Raw genomic sequence first — 19,422 nt, forward strand, 5'->3', positions numbered from 1 at the left:
TGTTTTTCTTTGTCTCATAATATAAGTTGATTAATTGGAGTTGATGGTCCTAGAAAATATTAATTGATATTTTACCAAGTTATGAGAATTTTATTATAAAGTAATTCATGTGACCTTCATTTTTAATTTTAATAATATTAATTAACAATTAATAATGAAAATGGGTAACTGTTAATTAGAGCATTTTTACCATTTATATATTACGTATACACTTTGATATTTCCTTCTGTTATGTTAATGCAACATTTGTTTGATATTATATTGAACTCAATAAAAATATTTTAAAAAGAAAAAAAATCTAAATATTAATATTTAACATAGATCCATTACAGTCACACAGTCCATTATTAGCATTTGGTTCTGACGTGGAAGACATTTTTCTCCCGGTATATATTTTCATTATTACTCCAGTGATATGGTCTATCTGATGTTTGCTCCTGGCTAGCCTACTCTTCCAATTTCAGAATGGCTCTGATTTCTGACAAAATCCTGAATTTGGTTACAATGCAGCCCCCCACACTGTGTCAGCCATTGTCCAAAATTTAACATATAAATTGTGCACCTTTCTTTTTGATATATATATATATATATATATAATATATCAAATAGAACACAATAATAAATCACGTAAATGTTTCATTATTTCATATTTTTAGATTGCATTTCAGTCCTTTTGATCTTAAGATATATTAGCTTTACTGTTAACAAAGGCACAGTGAGATATTTAAAGGCATGATCTCTCTCTAGAGTAAAACACGAAGGTCTGCAGATGCTGTGATTGTAGTAAAAATATAAACACACTGGAGGAGCTCAGCAGGTCTCACAGCGTCCATAAGAGGTAAAGATATATTGCTGGCATTTCGAGCTTGAGCCCTTCTTCAAGGGATGAACTTTTAAGAACTTTGAAGAAGGGGACCTGGTCTGAAATGTATGTTATATATCTTTACCTCCCATAGACACTGTGAGACCTTCTGAATTCCTCCATGATCTCTCTTTCTCTGTCTGTCTGTCTCTCTCTCTCTCTCTCGCTCTCTCTTTTTCTCTCTGTCGTGCATTAACTTTCCCAGTCCAGCTCTCCAAAATATGGCAGATTAAATAATTCATTGTTAAATTAGTTCTATTTGATTTAAATGTTTACTTGTTTCCATTCATGTCCTTAACTTTATTCACCGATGTCAAAGAAATTTTATAAAATTGTTCAAAAATATACATAATTCTCATGATAATATATAATTGTAAATAGAAATCTTACATTCCCTTATCTTTCCTACAGTTCATTTTCCTTCGCAATTATTGAACCTTCTATATATTTTGCAGATCACATTAATCTTTTCAAACAGTAATGACGATCGTCTAATTGTTGTTTCACCTCTTCATTATGAAGCCTTAATAGTTTAGGTAGTCAGGCTGTAAATATTGTACCCTCCATTAGCATGTTGAATTTTCTCGCTCTCTTTTGCAAACTTCAAAAATTATTTGTTCTCTCTTGTTAAATCTTTAGCTTGTTATGAGCCCAGAGGACCCCTAAACCCAGCAGCAATAGATATTCACCAAGACAAATGGTTACTTAAACAAAAGTTGCTTTTAATTATCTTTAAACATGAAAACAGGATCAAACTTGATCTTATTACTATTAACTTAACCTAACTTAACCCCCTTCCAATTCTAAGCGCAAGTGCATGTAAGTTTAGAAAAGTTCTTTAATTCACAGTGCAATCTCACTTCTCACTCCTCCAAGTTCACTGGTATCAGGCAATTCTTATGCTGTGCACTGAATTTAACATTTATGAAGTTAACCAGGCTTTGGTGCTTGAAAGGTAAATGGTTACCGCTCAGGAAGGTTTTTGTTGGTTTTAAGAGAGAGATTTGGTGTTCGCTGGACACAAACTGATTCCTTGTAACCAATCATGTCAGTGTCTTGCCAAAGAAACTTGGCCCATCAGCATTTTCCAGATGATATCCTTTCTGTCAGGTCACCACAGAGTTCCTTTTTGTTTCTCTTATTGCAAGTGAAACATTATACAGTCAGCCATCTCCTCTTGTATGGACCATAAGTGCTTTGACCAGCCTGAGCTAAGAACTCACAACCCATCTTCAAAATGGGGTTTCCCCACAAGCTTTCCAGCTTGACCTGTTTCAGTCCCAGCTACTGCTGTTGAACTGAATTCTCTCTCTCTCTCTCTCTCTCTCTCTCTCTCTCTCTCTGAGAAAAAGCCTGTTGGACTCTCTCTGCTCACAAAACCACATGACCCTCTTAGAACAGCAAACTGCACTCAGACAGTCTGCAGCTCAGGACCTAATCTTCCAAGTTCTTCATTTGTTGCATCCCAAAACAACAATCCATTAGTTAAGTCTCTATAGACACTCCCCAAAGCTTTTGCAAAGCCACTGGAGCTGGACTGTCTGGCTTGAGCAGAGTTCCAATATTTTTAATTAGATCTGCTTTGAAGTGGTTGTTTGTGACCTACACTAAAAATAAACCTGGCCCAATTTATCTCCTTTAAAACATATCTATATACAATATAAAATACAACATGATCTGTTCCATGCTCCAAATTGTCTTCTGTCTTTAAGTACTTATGCTAATCCCTGTCTGTTTTAGAACCTATTATCATTCAATGTTCATATAGGTGGTGAAAAACATTAGAGTGAAGCACAGAATTCTGCAGATGCTGTGATTGTATTCAAAGCTCTGAAATGTTGGATGAACTCAACAGGTCTCGTAGCATCCATAGGAGGTAATGATATATTACCAGCATTTCAGGCCTGATCCCTTCCTCAAGGGATGAGTGAAAGACTGGGAAAAGAAAGGGGGAAGAATGGGAAGGGGAGGGCAGCACAGACCAACAGAAAAAAAGGTATTAATTGGTATGATAAGAGAAAATGCGAGAATTGGTTTTGGCTCTGTAAAAGGGAAGATGGAGAGAGAGAGAGAGAGAGAGAGAGAAAGAGAGATGTTTTTGCTCAGCCGCTGTGTTCCAGGAAATTATTGCCATTTTATTGGAATGCATGCTGTGTAGAGGTCGAAATGGGAATGAGGGTGCCATTCTCTTTCCAATATTTTACCTGCTTGATCCCCTAACAAATTTCCCGGAACACCTGTAGTCTAAAGTCAACTGCAGGAATTCCATGCACAAGGGGCTAATGAATAGCAAGTACCGCCTCTTAATTACCGCACTTGCTGTATGCTGTATAAACTCGTGTAAGGAAATGGTAATTTCCAGCTTTGGTCATTGGTGTGTGAACAGCCAATGCCGAGAGCTTTGACATTCTTCAGACCGGTAAAATTATGCAAATTCTATCTAAAAAAACCTAAGAGACAGACAAGGCTAGAGGAAAGGAGACGGGGAAAGATGTGGGGTGGAGTTTCAACAGAAACCAGAGGTCAAAGGTAATGTTACCCCCTCCTCACATCTTCTACCCCATCTCATTTCCTCTCTCTCTCTCTCTCTCTCTCTCTCCCCCCTTTTCCCTCTGTCTTAGAGCCAAAATCAATTCTTACGTTTCCTCTTATCATATCCAATTGACACCTTTTTTCTGTTGGTCTGTGCTCCTCCCCTCTTCCCTCTTTCTTTCCCCAGTCTTTAATTCTTATTCTTTTTACACTGCTTTTTCCATGTTATTGCCGTAAACATGACCTGTCTCTGGAAGCTGGCTTGCATGAAGAAAAAGCGGGCTGGTGAATTCTTTTACACAGCAAGGTGGGTTCCCGAAACAAAAGAAGAAGGACGTGTAGCACAGCCTTGTTTTGCTTCTGACACTACCTACCTTGGCAGTTAAAAGCCGAGTAAGTTCAGGACCCTCCCCACCCCCCCCCATCTGCCTTCGATGTGTTCACACAGATAGGCGAAGGACGAATACCCGGCTTGAATCCTTGTGTAAAAGGGCTATCATCAGACACTGGTTTATTTTCACTCGTACCTTGAGGAAAGGCTCAGGCACAAAGCATCAGTTATGGGTGCTGCAAGACTGACCGGCTGAGTTTCTCCAGATTCTCTGTGTTGTGAAAAATATTAGACTTTTTTTCCCCCTTCTTTACCTTGCAACACGTCTTCAGAATTGCAATCACAAACAATTGGTTTGTTTCCTTCAGGTTAAAATGAAGAATGAAAATGTGACATTTGCTGTAAAATGCATAAAGAAAAAGCACATTGTTGACACAAGACAACAGGAACACATTCATTCAGAGAAGAAGATTCTTGAAGAAGCTCGCTCCCCATTTATTGTAACGTATGTTCTTGACTGAAGAAATACATTTAAGAAAAAATTACTATGAAATAATTCTGTGGCATGAGCTAATAGCAAATTAGTTTTAAATCACTTCTTAAAGTATGATACTTTATATCAGCATATTGTTTGAAGAGCATTTGACAACTAAACCCAATATACTCCAGAGCGGGATTTGCTGATCAGCAAACAGTAAAATGAACCATATAATTGGCAAATTGATATCTGGCAGCAACAATTTCTTTCGATCCTATATTTAGTATAAGTTTGAATTGTAGATAGTTCCCAGAATACATTCTTTCCATACTTGAGTTTGCTCTAAGAGATACTTTGAAATCACACATCTATAGGTCTAACAGTCGTTGGTCTTGGCAACCGCTCAAGGTCAGGGATGGTGGCCTTCATTCCATTTTCTACAGAGCGAAGATGCCTGTGCATGTATTTGTTTAACGCGCACTTGACGTTGCTCTCCAAGAAGCACACGAAACTTCATAAACCAACCAACTAATTCCAATGGCATGGAAACCCACAATGGTTGGAGCTGATGGGTTTGTTGTAGCCTTCACAGCCGATGAGTTCAGAGTAGCTCCTTCCACCTGTTCCACCATTGAGGACTTGGTTGGATTGTTCTTTGTCAGGGACCCCACCCTCAACCTTACCAACATGGGTGACCCTACCAGGACCAAAGCTCCAGATAGGATCGCTCTCGGGATCCCACGACCACAAAGCTTCTCCACCACGACAAGGTGACAATCCAAGGAGAACTTCCAGTCATAAAAACAATTTGCAGCTTATAATCCAAAATTAGACTAAGTGTAATTAGAACACAGCACACAATATAGGCTCTTCAGCACTTGATGTTGTGCCGACAGATATATTTCTACCCAAAAAAACCTAAGCACTTCCTATCTCATAACCCTCTAATTTTCTTTCACCCTGTACTTGTCTAAGAGTTTTTTTTTCCTTTTAAAATATTTTTATTTAGTTCAACATATAAGCGTACTTAAACAATTGACAATCGCATAGTGATTCATTTGAATACAAGTAAACACAAACAGAAAAAAAACTATATAAAACTACATCAATAGTTACTTATAATACCTCGGACTGTTGACAGAATGATGTATGCCACCATGCCAAACCCATTTATTGAAATAATTTGATAAAATAATAAAGGAGAAAAAAAACCCTAAAAATCACAAACTAAACTTAATCTAATGTAATCCCTCCCTCTGATTGAGGTTACCTTATTGCTTAATTTAAAAAAAAATCAATAATGCCTATATTCTTCCAGCCTCCACCACCATCCCCGGCAAGACATTCCAGGCACCCAAAACTCTCTGTCTAACAAAAAACTTACCCCTGACGTCTCCCTTAAGCTTCCCTCCCTTCACCTTGTACAGATGTCCTCTGGTGTTTGCTATTCCCACCCTGGGAAATAGGTGATGGCTGTGCTCTCATAATCTTGTAGACCTTTATCAAGTCTCCTCTCATCCTTCTACATTCCAAAGAGAAAGCCCAGCTTTGCTCACCTTACTTCATAAGACACATTTTCCAATCCAGGCAACATTCTGGTAAATCTCCTCTGCATCCTCTCAATAGTTTCCACACCCTTTCGATAATGAGGTGACCAGAACTGAACACAATACTCTGTGTAGTCTCACCAGTGATTTGTAGAGTTGCAACTTGCCCTCTTGATTCTTGAACTCAAGTCCCTCATTTCTGAAGCACAGGCCTTCTTAAATATCCTGTCAACCTACGTGGCAACCTTGAGAGATGTATGGATTTGGATCACAAAGTCTTTGTCTTCTTCCACACTGTTATGTATATAACCATTAACCTTGTACTCAGCCTGTTTTTTTTATAAATTCAAGCTTTTTATGAACATAGTAAAGAATTCAATTGTAGAGTGGGGGTATAAATAGAGCAATTATTTTAAGAAAAAAATGGAGTTGCTGCTACACTGCTATAACGGCAAAGCTGCAACTGGTGAGGACCCAGGAGAAGCAAAGAATGGAGATGTGCCTTCCCGCACTCCTCCATTAGATTCTGCTGCTTGGTCTTCATGCCCAACAACCTGTTCAAGTTTAAACTGTATGTAGAATGGGATGGTGGCATCTTTATTACATCAGAGAACCCATAGGTATCTGTGCCCAGACCTTGAGGTTCATCTAGAGCCCATGAACATAGCAGTGGAGGCCACCGGAGTGGGAGAACACCCCTGTCTCTGTGCCAAGGAGCAGCCTGGAAGTGAGCCCGACAGGGTATGAGACCATGATAGTGGATCAGTGTGGGTCTCAGTGGCCAAAAGCCTCCTAACAGGCTGCGGCCTCTGGAGGCTGGCTCACGGGAATCAGGTGGTCAGGATCAGAATTTATGAGGGTGTCAATGGAGCAGGGCTTCTGAGAAGGCCTCAGGTGGTGACAGCTTTCTAATTGTATCAGGGGTTTGGAACCAGGGGGCCGGGGGGTGTGACTTGGATGCCTGGAGCTCAAACTCACCACTGAAATGAGCGGAAGGCCTTTCAGTCACGGAGGCAATGGAGCCACAAGTGATGGCAGCATCAGAGGAGGTGGCAGGTTCCATAGACACTTGCTTTCTCTGGAGGGCCTTGCTTCCACTTCTCTTTCTCCTCTTGGCTGAGGCTCTAAATGACTGGTGCCTCTTTATGTGGCTTTACAGGGCAAACAAAAATAAACACATTTTGTATCTTTGTGTGCATGACAATCAAGGAACCTTGGACGCTGTAGGTTGTAATTTCCTGACTCTAAGTGAAACCTTGTTTCCTGAAACATTTTGGCATAGAAATTTCAAACGCTACTTCTTGTGATTTTTTAAAGATAATTTGCCCAAGTGATGGGTATCAGAATGAGGATTTATTGTCATGAGCAAGTCTTGAAATTCGGTACTTTGCGGCAGCGTCATAGAGCAAACATATTATAAACATCTTACAACGTTACTAAAAAAAAATAGTGGACGTAAAGTAAGGCAGTGTCTTTGGCTCATTGATTACTCAGGAATCTGATGGCAGCAGGGAAGAGGCCGTCGTTGTGCCGCTGAGTCCTCGTCTTTAGGCTCCTGTACCTTTTTCCTGATGGTAGCAGAGAGAAGAAGGTGTGACCTGGGTGAAGGATTATTTTTCTTTGTGAGAAAGCAAAGCAGGCGATAGCACAACAGCAATTGTTTGTTGCACTGACTTCACAAAACCAAAGCAACTCCTTCAATACCTGAAGTTCTGATGTAGGCAGATTATTGTGAGCTCCACCTCCAATTTTAAACGTTTTTTTAAACTAATTTAAAAAGACAGCAAATGTTGTAACAAGGTAGTAATTTTTTTTCCAGATTATTGATGGGCTAATATGATGTGTGGGGAACGGTAGCATAGTATTTAAGTTAATCATTTATTTCTATTAATGAGTTGAACGCCTTGCATGGCAGCAGGAAATTTAAATGTATGTAATTAAATAATCCTGAAATAGGAACTTGCAATGATATCAATGAAAGGACAGCAATACAGGAGCTTAGCAAGATGGATTCTGAACCACATGAATGCAATTGAGGCTTTAATTGGTTTCTGGAGTGATCCAAGTTTAAGACTGGACGATTACTGCTGGTCCAGCCAATGAAGTTCTCATTCTGTAAATAAATAAGTATAAATATAACATTAATGATTTGGTTGCTCCTGTTCTCAATATATTTGTTTTATTTCAATTGATATTCCAACCTATTCTTTATTTTCTCTTTCTTAAACATTCACATTTATATAATAATCAAAGATATACTAATTTAATTTTAGTGTTACAGGTTACAAACAAAGGGTAATCTGCTTTCATCAAATTCTTTCGTGTAGTCATTTTAGATCTGGCTGAAATCTATCTAAAATGTCAGTCTTTACTGAGTTAACAACTAAGCTTTAGACTGTGGTTATTTTATAATCTTTGCGTTGATGTTTGACTTGGACATGTCGTTGCAATGATTGGGAGTCAAATTATTATCAGAAATTTAGTGCAAACCACAAAAGCATGGGATGGTTTCTGTGTACAGCCTGTGCCTATGGCAGGGGAACTGGCCATTTTCTTGAAGGTGTTCAAAGAGTTAAAATTACTTCGGTAATTTTCAGAAATCAGAATACTATTATTGACACCATTGTTGCAGTTTGACCATCAAGGGATTGAGTTGAGCTCAGCACAAAGGAGGATGTTGTCTCTTATAAACGTCAAGGGTTTGGTCTGTGGAATAAAAAGTAAAGGTTCATACTTGAAAATTGGTTTATTCATATTTAATCAAGAGTGTAATATTTGGTCTTTCAAAGCATTTGGAGAGTAAATTTTAAATGACTGCTCTTCCGTGAATGAGAGTAATGAACAATGTCAGTTGTCGTTTTTTTTCAGACCATAGAGGAAATCTCACTGATTAAATTCAAGATTAGGAACAGGCCTTGAATCTGTAAAGCAGATGAGTGTTGCTGCAGCAGACATATTCCCATCCCAGAGGTGAAGTCACTCGAAGCAGATAGGCTCGAAAGACTTAAAAGTGAAATTTGTTGGTCAGATCAATATGGGTGGCTGGGAGCTTGGCCCAAGAATGGGACAAAAGATAAAAGGAAGTGAAGTAGTCCATCCACCACAGCCAACAGTAGACCTCATCCTAATATGACCTGGAGGGCCTGGTGGGTCTAACCAGCTCCCTCTGCAATTGGATTCTCGATTTCCTGTCAGGAAGACCTCAGGCAGTCTGGATCGGACTCCACGTCCATCGCACTGACCACGAGGGCCCCCCAGGGCTGTGTGCTGAGTCCACTGCTGTTCACTCTGCTGACCCATGACTGTGCACCAAAACACAGCTTGAACCACATCATCAAGTTCGCTGATGACACGACAGTGGTGGGCCTTAACATTAAGAATGAGGAGGCAGCATACAGAGGTGACATGCGGACACTAACTAACTGGTACAGAGCAAATAACCTGTATCTGAACATTAAAAAAAACAAAAGAGAGGGTTGTCGACTTCAGGAGGGCCCAGGGAGATCATGCTTCCCAGACCGTTGAATGCTCTACCATAGATGTTGTCAAGAGAATCAACTTCCTCGGAGTGCACCTGGTGGAGAATCTCACCTGGTCCCTTAACACCGGCTCCATAGCCAAGAAAGCCCAGCAGCACCTCTACTTCCTGCGAAGGCTGAAGAAAGTCTATCCCCCACCCTCCATCCTCACTGCATTCTACTGAGGATGTGTTGAGAGAATCTTGAGCAACTGTATCATTGCCTGGTTTGGAAGCTGTACCACCTCGGACCCCAAAATCCTGAAGAGGATGGTGAAGTCAGTGGAGAAGATCATTGGGAAACCTACCTAGCAGGTAGGACGTCTACTACACTCGATGCAGGCAGAAAGCAATAAACATTGTGAAAGACTCTACACATCCCACATATAAACTGTTCTCCCCTCTGCCATCTGGCAGGAGGTTCTGAAGCACTCAAGCCCTTATGTCCATGTACTGACAGTAACCACACCAGCAGTGCGAGTATAAGACAGCTTTAATAAACTAATATGTACACAAAGAGGTCTTGTATCTCTGCAAGATGAACCTGGAAGGCTAGACTGTAGCTCTGGACTGCTTTATATACAAGGTCACCAGGGAGACCCCTGGTGACCTAGTGGTGTAGTTACATATCTCTACATTCAGCCCCCCTTAAAAAATTGTTATTCCCCCCGCTCCCCCCCCCCCCCATCCTCCTTCCCTTGTTTGTAAATTCATAAGACCAACATTTTTCATGACTTCTGTTACCTTCTGGATCTCCTTGGTAGTGGTATAGGGGTCAGGAGTGCGGTCTGCCTTTAGGCTTTCTTGGTGGAGGTGTGGGACTGGGAAGTACTAGTTGGCCGTGTGGGCTGGGGATCCTCTTGTATGGGATTAGAATGGCAGGACCTAGGGTGGTGATATTTTGTCTAGGGTGGAGATATTTTGTGGGGCGGGCGTACCCAGGGTCCTGATTTCTGGGGTGGGTGGTATAGTCCTCTGGGGTGACTCGATGGACGACTGCTCTAGTGACTGCTGCTGTGCTCCTTGTTGATCTGTAGACATCTGTGTTTCCTCTGCGTTGTTCACACATCCGGCCGGCGCGAGATCCCTGGTGGCTACCGAGTCTTCTCTTCCATCTGGGAATGTGACGAAGGCATACTGAGGGTTCGCGTGCCTCAACTCCACTTGATCCACCAGCGGGTCCACTTTGTGGGGTCTGCTGTGCTTACAGAGGAGAACAGGTCCCGGTGTCATAATCTATTTAGGCAGCAATGTGCCTGTCAAGGCTTTCCTTGTGAAAGAAAAGATACGGTCATGTGGGGTCATGTTAGTGGCAGTACACAACAAAGAACGTAGAGCATGTAGGGCTTCTGGCACCACTTCTTGCCATCTGGTAACAGGCAGGTCTTTTGCTTTTAAAGTCAAGAGGACCGTTTTCCAGATAGTGACATTTTCCCTTTTGTCCATTCCCCCTGGGATTGTAACTTGTAGTGCGGATGGTAGCAATCCCTCTCTTGTGCAGGTACTGCTGTACTTCTGTGCTCATGAATGCAGAACCCATATCTGTGTGTATGTAGTTCGGGTACCTAAATATGCTGAAGATGGGTTGGAGGCATTTTATAACAGTGGTTGATAATACATCAGAACACGGGATTGCAAAGGGGAAACGGGAATATTCATCTATTACATTTAGGAAATAGGCATTTCTATTATTGGATGGGAGTGGGCCTTTAAAATCGAGGCTGAGGCGCTCAAAAGGTTTGGTAGCTTTTATCAGGGTGGTTTTGTCTGGCCAGTAAAATTGCGGTTTGCATTCTGCACAGATGGGGCAGCTCTTGTTCACTGACCTCACTTCCTCTACCGAAAATGGGAAGTTTTGGGTTTTAATGAAGTTAAACAGTCAAGCGACCCCTGGGTAGCCCAGCTCATTGTGCAAGCTCTGCAACTGGGACGTGTGGTTAAGGATGACACAAGTGCCTCTCGAAAGCGCGTCCGGGGGCTCGTTGAGTCTCCTGGGGCAGTATAGAATGTTGTAGTTAAATGTAGACAATTCTATCCGCCAGTGCAGGATTTTGCCGTTCTCAATTCTCCCCCTGTTCTGGTTATCGAACATAAATGCCACAGACCATTGGTCTGTGATGAGGGTGAAGTGTTTGCACGCCAGATAATGTCGCCAGTGCCTTACTGCTTCCACAATGGCTAGGGCCTCCTTATCTACTGTTGAGTGTCTTACCTCTGACCCCTGTAGGGTTCGCGAGAAAAAGGCCATTGGTTGTCCATCTTCGTTTAGGGAGGCATCCGTTTCTACTTGAAACGGGATCGACTCATCTATGGACCGCATGGTAGCTTTAGCGATATGGTCCCTAATGTCCTTGAATGCTCTGGTGGGTGCTGGGCACAGTGAGAAAACTGAGGCTTTTATAAGTGGGCAGGCCCAGTCAGCGTAGTTGGAGACCCATTGGGCGTAGTAAGCAAACAGTCCCAAGCACCTTTTTAGTGCTTTCAGCGTGTGTGGCACTGGGAAGTCTAGGAGAGGGCACATACGGTCTGGGTCTGGGCTGATTTCCCCATTCTGCACTATGTAGCCCAGGATTGGCAACTTCCTGGCGCTAAAGCCGCATTTGTCTCTGATATATACCATGCACAGTTTTTCTCCTAACTTTACTACAACCACCTGGGCTCTCCAGGGGCTGGTGCTCTGCTCTATGCTACCCTCCTGTAGTAGCCTGCAGACCTCTGTCCTAATGAAGGCTCTGTCCCTCGGGCTGTACCTCCTGCTCTTTGTTGCTATTGGTGTGCATTCTGGGGTCAGGTGAACAGCGAGGGGGTTCTATGTTCAGGACAGACAGGCTGCAGTGTCGTTTCTTCGTAAAGTTACTGGGGTTGAGGTCCATTGTGCACTATTGTAATGCTTTCTAATTGGCACTGAAAATCTAACCCCAATAGTACCGGTGCACAGAGGTGAGGGAGTACTAGTAATTTGAACCCTTTGTATTTTGTGGCCTGGATTTCTGGAGTAACCCTGCAAAACTGTTTTACCTCAGCCACAAGGCTGCTGGCTGCTAACAGGATCCGGTGCTCACTCGGGCGTGTGGGGAGGGCAAGGCGGTTGACTAACACCTGGTCAATAAAACTTTCAGTGCTTCCACTATCTATTAAGTAATTTACCCTCACATCATTAATTTTGATGCACACAGTGGCATCAGATAAATTGTGTGGACTCGCCTGATTCATATGCAGGGAAGCAAGTCTGGCGTGTCCTTCGTGTCCTTCCATCCGATAATACTCGGCGTCATATTCATCTCCTGAAGAATGTGTCCTCTGGTCTGTAGCATTTGTCCAAGATGACCGGCTGCACATGGCATTCTTCTTCTGTTTGTCTGTGGAGAAAGAAGAGCTTTCCCACCTCTCATTAGCATGAGAATGAGCCTTGGCTATGGCCTTGGGGCTTCTGCAGACTTTTGCATCATGCCCATGTGGTGGTACACCACCGGCCTACTACAGGGGGCAACCTCTGTACCTGCAGGAGTGTAAGGGGACAGTACAACACCTGGCCGCCTGTCAATCAGTCGGACTGGATGGATCAAGCCCTACCCGGTCTGGTGTCAATCACCCTCCGGGATATAAGTCTCCCGAGGTCTCAGTCACAGTTGCTGCACCCACAGCCAGCCTGGCTCTGTGGAAGTCTTTTTGGATTAAAGCCTGTTGTACAGTCTTTACCTTGTGTGTGTCTGATTCTGTCTTACAGCGCACCACAGCCCACGTTTTCCACAGTTGGAACAAACATTTTCTCTGGCAGGGCAGAGGGCTCTGCGGTGCTTTCTTTGTCCACAGAAAAAGCACTTGGGACCCTCAAGGTGTGCTTCTGCTACTGTGAATTCCTGTGAGACAGCATACTTTTCTTTTCGTGGGGCTAGAGAGTCCAGCAGTGTGACTTTTGTCCCAGCCCCAGGGTCTTGTGAGTACTCCTCCGATGCTTTCCTGGTGCTTTCTAAAGCTTCTGCAATAGTCTCTGCCTCATCTAGCCCCACCATTCCTTTCTCCAGCAATGAATGTCTCATCTCAGTGGATCATATGCCCGCTACAATTCTATCCCTAATAAGGTCCTCCACATACTCCTGAGCTGATACTGCTTTAAAGTTGCAGCCTCTTGCCAGGTCTTTCAGAGAGAGTATAAAGTCTCTGGCAGACTCCCCTACTTGTTGTGACCCGGTCATGAGCCTGTACCAGGAGTGGAGTTCACTCTGCCCCTTACTGTAATGCCTCTGTAAAGTGCTCATTGCCTCTTGGTAGGACCTGGCATCCTGTATAAGGGAGTAAGAGTGGTCTCCCAGCTGGGCTAACAGCGGCATTAATAGCTCTTTATCCGATGCCTCAGCACCCTCCACGTAATTCAGAAAGCATCTCTGCCAGCGACTGAAGTGCGTGCTGGCTCCAGGATTTCTGGGGTCGAGCTCAAGCCTGTCTGGTCATAGTACATGGCTAAGCCACAGTCTCTGGTCCCTTAGGTAATGTGGGGGAACCCCAGGGGTCGTTCCCGGACTCGATGTGGTCTCTGGGTCTAGGTGTAGCAAGGGTGGACCCTGGGGTACTGGGAGCTGCTGGTAGAGCCTCTGTGGGGCTTGTGTCTGCTGGAGGAGTAACCTGGGTGCTTGGGGCTGTTGGCTGAGTCTCTAGCTTTGGGACGTTTGCAGCGGGCTTAGGGAGGGATCACAGCATCAGGTCTCCGTGGCACTGGGGAAACTGCTGCTGGGGGAGTGAGGGTAGCGGTGTCTGCTTTCCCTGGCTCTGGAGTGGTCAGGAATTCTGCACATATGTGGCGATTGGATCCTTCCACCGCGCTTGTAGTGGCCCCTTTCTGATCGAACCGTGGTTTAGGGTTGGTGGCGCCTGTACCGGCGAACCCACAGGCAGGCAGGGCTCTTGGCTATTTCTTACCTGCCCTATCGTACTTCTGTGGTCTACCCCGCATTCCACCATGGTTCCAGTACAGCGGTCCATCTCTGTCCTCGGATGCACATGCATGCTGGTCGTCACCAGATTCCATTCCTCAAGAAGTCTCCAGGTGGTCGGGAACACGCGTTGGAGCAGAAGCAGCTTCTATCCTAATAGCTATAATATTAGTTTATTAAATTGTACTGACAATAACCACACCAGCAGCGCGAGTATAAGACAGCTTTAATAAACTAATATGTACACTAAGAGGTCTTGTCTCTCTGCAAGACGAACCTGGAAGGTTAGACTGTAGCTCTGGACTGCTTTATATACAAGGTCACCTGGGTGACCCTTGGTGACCTAGAGGTATAATTACATATCACCACAGTTCAGTGGGAAACAGCTTTTTTCCCCAAGCCATCAGGCTCCTGAACTCCCAGTACAGATGTGCATAGTGTACCGTGGATTTTCAGTGAATATGTCTCAATACCTTAATATTTTAATGTGTTAACTGCTTTCCTAACTTGTATCTGTGTAAATGTGCTCCTTGGTCCTGGAGATCATGATATGCTAAGAGATAAGAAGCTTGCCTGGCTGGTTATGGATCATGTCTTGCATTGAAAGGTGAAGTAAGTGAATATGGTGAGAACATGAGGATAGGGGTGTGGCTACTTCTTGCAGCATTCTCAAAATCAGCCATTCTCATCCTTTTTTTTGGCTATGCTCTCCCCACCCCATTGGACTCTGCTCAAAGTTTATGGGCCCCCTTCCCTCTGAACCAGTCAAGCTTTTGTTTGTTCTGTTCTCTCCTTCCAACTAAATTAAAAAAAAATTAAAATATTTATGTTAGGTGAGGTGAAAATGTGCTGTGGCCCCCAGGGATTCATATTCATATTGCCCCCAGTGAAAGGCTCTATCAATGACTCCAAAGACTGAGAGAGGCTTTAATGCACATTATATTGTAGCTGGCCTGACCTCATGTGCTCCAATGAATGGATAGGAGGGAGGTCGACGTTTATGGCCAGGTCACAAGGGGAGGAGCTACTGGGCAGCGAGTCATCAGTGGGCGGGCCAGCCACTCATATTCAGTTGTATATACATATCACCACATTCACCCCCTCTTTTGAAACAAAACCTCTAGAGGCTGTCGGTCGGGTGGTCTCCTCTGCCTCCGTGCCCTGCGCAACTCTGCCTGCGGCGGTGGGGGTCGGGGCCTCCTTGCACGGAGGCAGTCTGTGACGCTGAATCCCAAAATGGCAGCGCCCGTGGCCTGTACGTGGAGGAAATGGCTGTCGAATGCGGCGACCGGCAAAGCATCAAGTGGGCTGAAATGCCCCTTTCCTTACGCTGCTGGCAGTGGTGAAACTGGCCAATCACCACCAATCGGGGCCCAGGCATCCGTGATAACCAGTTGGCAGCTGGCCCGCTCAAGCCATGTGCCATTGGTGACGCAGTTGAGTTGACTATAACAGGCAGAGCTGCCACTAAATAAACTCAGTGTTGAATACACTCTACTAGTGTGTGTGTGTCTTTCTTCTCCTGTGGATTCGAGCTACAGCCTTTGGGCTATAATTGAGAGCTATAATCTAGCTGTAGCCCTGGTGATTTTGCTATAAACTGAATTTTACTAATGCCTGCCATGTTAAAAGATCAAAGTATCAATTGAACCAGTGCTAAAGAAGAGTGTGGTAACCTGCCTGAATAACAAGTGACCAGTGGCACTCAGATCTACAATGACGAAGTGTTTTGAAAGGCTGGTGCTCCTGTCTGAGCAGCGACATGAATCCATTCAAATTTGCCTATCGTAGTAACAGGTCTACTGCAGATGCCATCTCACTGGCTCTACACAAATCCCTGGAAGACCTGGACAGCAAGATGCATACATCAACTGCAGTTAGGCCTTTAACATTATCATCCCCTCCAAATTGATCAGCAAACTCCAAGACCTGGGGCTCAACACCCCAGAGTATAATTGGATCATTTATTTCCTCACCTCCAGACCACAATCAGTGAGGATTGGTAAGAACTTCTCCTCTATGATCTCCACCAGTACTGGAGCACCACAGGGCTGAAATCTTAGCTGCCTGCTCTAATCAATGTACATCAATGACTGTGCAGATCAGTACGACATCAACGTCATCTACAAGTTCACAGATGATACCACATTAGTGGGTAGTATAAAAAGGGGGCGATGAGTCAGTATACAGGAGGGAGATTGAAAACTTGGCCAAATGGTGCACCAACAACAACCTTGCACTCAATGTCACCAAAACCAAGGAGCTGATTATTGACCTCAGGAAAGGAAAACCAGAGGTGTACAATCCAGTGATCATTGGTGGATCCGAGGCGGAAAAGGTGACAAAATTGGGTGTCAATATCTCAGAGGAGTTTTCCTGGACCCAACACACCAATGACATTGTGAAGAAAGCACGTCAGCGCCTCTACTTCCTCAGGAATTTGCGGAGGTTTGGTGTGACACCAGGAAACTGGGCAAATTTCTATAGATATGCGGTGGCAAGTGAGCTGACCGGTTGCATCAAGGTTTGGTATCAGGTACATCTTTGGGTTACGCTGCCATTGGCGAGCCTCAGCGATCAGCAAGGATCCACGCCACCCAGTACATGCTCTGTACTCGCTGCTGCCATCAGGAAGGAGGTATGGATGCCACAGAGACTCGTACCGTCAGGTTCAGGAACAGCTGCTACCATCAGACTCCTTCAACAATTAACCCATTCAGATACTGATTTAAGGACCTCTTACTTTTGCACTTCTATTTTTTCCCCTCACTGTATTGCGCAGTTTACAGTTCTTTATTTGTTTACATGTGCATGTTGTGTACAGGTATTTTTCTTTTGGCATTACCAATACGTGGAATTCTGCCTCACCAGCAGGAAAAAGAATTTTAGGTTTGTATATGATGTCATGTATGTGTCCTGATTAAAAAATCTGAAATTATTGTCCTTATATTAATTCCATGCATGCATTTGACAAAAGCTATTGACGCAGCTGGAACTTTTGCAGTTTTGCAGCTGAATCCAAATGTATAAATTTTTGCATGGATTTTGAGCAAACTTTTGAAATGGTTTTCTCCCACTTTACTTTTGTAGACTGTTTCGCAGCTTTAAAGATAACAAGTATGTTTACATGCTGCTGGAGGCTTGCCTTGGTGGAGAGGTCTGGAGCATCCTTAGGGACAGGTGAGCTGATTTGATCGCTGCACCGTGTCTATTTAAATGGTACTCGTGAATGTTGAGAATAGTTTTTCTCTTTGCTTGCAAGTCTTACTGACCAAATATCACAGTGCATTCTTCTTGTGACAGAGGTTGCTTCGATGAGTTCACATCGAAATTCTGTGTTTCTTGTGTGACGGAAGCTTTTGATTACCTGCATCATATTGGGGTCATCTACAGGGACCTGAAACCAGAGAACCTGATGCTAGATACCGAGGGATACATAAAGTTGGTAGGTGTTAATGAATATTCCTTGCCCTGGGCAAATGTGGTGCTGGTCTAACAATTCATTTTCATCTGGGCACTCTCCAACCCCAGGGCTTGAACATTGAGTTCACGGCATTCCCCTAATCAGGTCACCTTCCCCCCCGCCCCCCCCCCCCCTTTTAACTAGTCGTTCCAGTTCGAACTTCCTTTCTCTCTCCACCTAACCTAGACTCCTCCACCCCCCTCCACCTATCATCTCCCACCCTCACCATGCCCCTTCCCCCTTGTGTTTGGACATTTCTTCTGCTCCCCCACACCTTGATGAAGGACTCCAGCCCGAAACGTTGGTGATGGATCTTCTCCTTTGCTACATAAAGGCACTGTTTGACCTGCTGAGTTTCTCCAGCATTTGTGTGTGGTTTTTTTTCACTTAACCATGATGTTAACAGAATCCTGCACTTTACCTCCAACAAGAGATTAACATAAATATCTGCAATGACACAATGTGGAATTTAATTCAAAACTCCTTTCCATTTTGATGGGCAGAACGTCCAACAGATTTTCTGGAGTTTGATGGAAACTCAATTGGTCCAAATTTGTTCATTACGAAGACAGCCCCATAGAAAGTGACTCACAAATGTTCCCTTCTACAACATAAGGTAATACTTATTTCTGGCAGTCCACTATTTCATTAACTATAGTCCTCCACCAGACTTAGTGCAATGAGGAGAATCAAGCAGCTCAATCTCATTTACACTGCTTCATCCTTTGATGTTTTCAGTGTTTGAATGCATTATAACTATGGTGAGAGGAGACAGTTGCCCACCTTTTTGCTGAATGCAGATTTGCTAAGAATGTGGGGAGAAGGATGCAAGGGTCCTTGTCGTGGTTCATCCTCAGTGGCAGCATGAGAGAAGAGTATCTAATCTATGGGCTGTTCCCAAGGACACACACACAGTCAGATGTCCAGAACTGCTGGAAGACCTTCAACTCGATGAAAGATGCACTTTGGCCTGCCTGGAACCTGTTGGTCTTTCAGCACACAGAGATGCTGGTGCGGGAATGCTGCCGACAGGCACATTCCAGGCTTCAGGGGTACGTGCTGAGGCTTGGTGCAGGTGACGCGAGGGGGAGGATCACAGTCTAGAGTCCTCCCATTACCGGGCATTGAGGGGCAGAGACTGAGGGGAAGTCCCTCAAAAAACAGAGGTGGGGGGGGGAGAGAGAAACAACAAGGTGCCACAGGGGTGGTAATGGTGTATTTAGAGAACAAATATAACAATGTACATTGATGGGAATGTATAGATATGATTAACACTATGGGTTTCAGTCATATCTATACATTCCCATCAATGTACTTTGAAGTAATGTACAAAGAACAGTTTTTTTTTGTAAATAACTTATTGTGAATAAAGTTTAATTTAGGTTAAAAAATGTTTCAATGCAACATTGCACCATCGGGCTAGATTAAGCGTGACTTCCTAGAAAATGGATTGTATCCTTTTTTCTTGTTTAGCATGAATGCCAGATGGAGTCCCCTGCAAATAAATCAAGGAATTGGCCAAAATCAAGTGCTAATAGGCATTACAGTAGATGAGATGCAGAAACACGATGATTTCCATCATCCACAATCTGTTCAAACTCCTGACATTTTGATGCTCAGCTTTTAAAGCAAAGCATCAACCCTTGAAGGTAAACTCCCTACTTCAGCCACACACATGCACTATGGCCCTCATGAAAGAGAAAGAGGAGAGGGTAACAGCTCCAATATTCACTCAAAGTGCCATGAAAGTACTAGTCAGTG

General features: G+C 43.7%; 1 protein-coding gene across 1 annotated transcript in view; it reads left to right on the top strand.

Annotated features, from left to right (window-relative positions):
• Window positions 1-19,422, top strand: part of prkg2 (protein kinase cGMP-dependent 2) — a 140,676-nt gene that overhangs the window by 64,262 nt on the left and 56,992 nt on the right. The window contains exons 12-14 of the mRNA XM_069923139.1: window positions 4,094-4,230; window positions 17,289-17,378; window positions 17,502-17,643. Coding sequence (XP_069779240.1) covers window positions 4,094-4,230; window positions 17,289-17,378; window positions 17,502-17,643 — 369 coding nt within the window. The remainder of the gene's footprint in view (window positions 1-4,093; window positions 4,231-17,288; window positions 17,379-17,501; window positions 17,644-19,422) is intronic.

The sequence above is a fragment of the Narcine bancroftii genome, chromosome 3 (genome assembly GCF_036971445.1).
Source record: "Narcine bancroftii isolate sNarBan1 chromosome 3, sNarBan1.hap1, whole genome shotgun sequence".
NCBI classification, from domain to species: Eukaryota; Metazoa; Chordata; class Chondrichthyes; order Torpediniformes; family Narcinidae; genus Narcine; species Narcine bancroftii.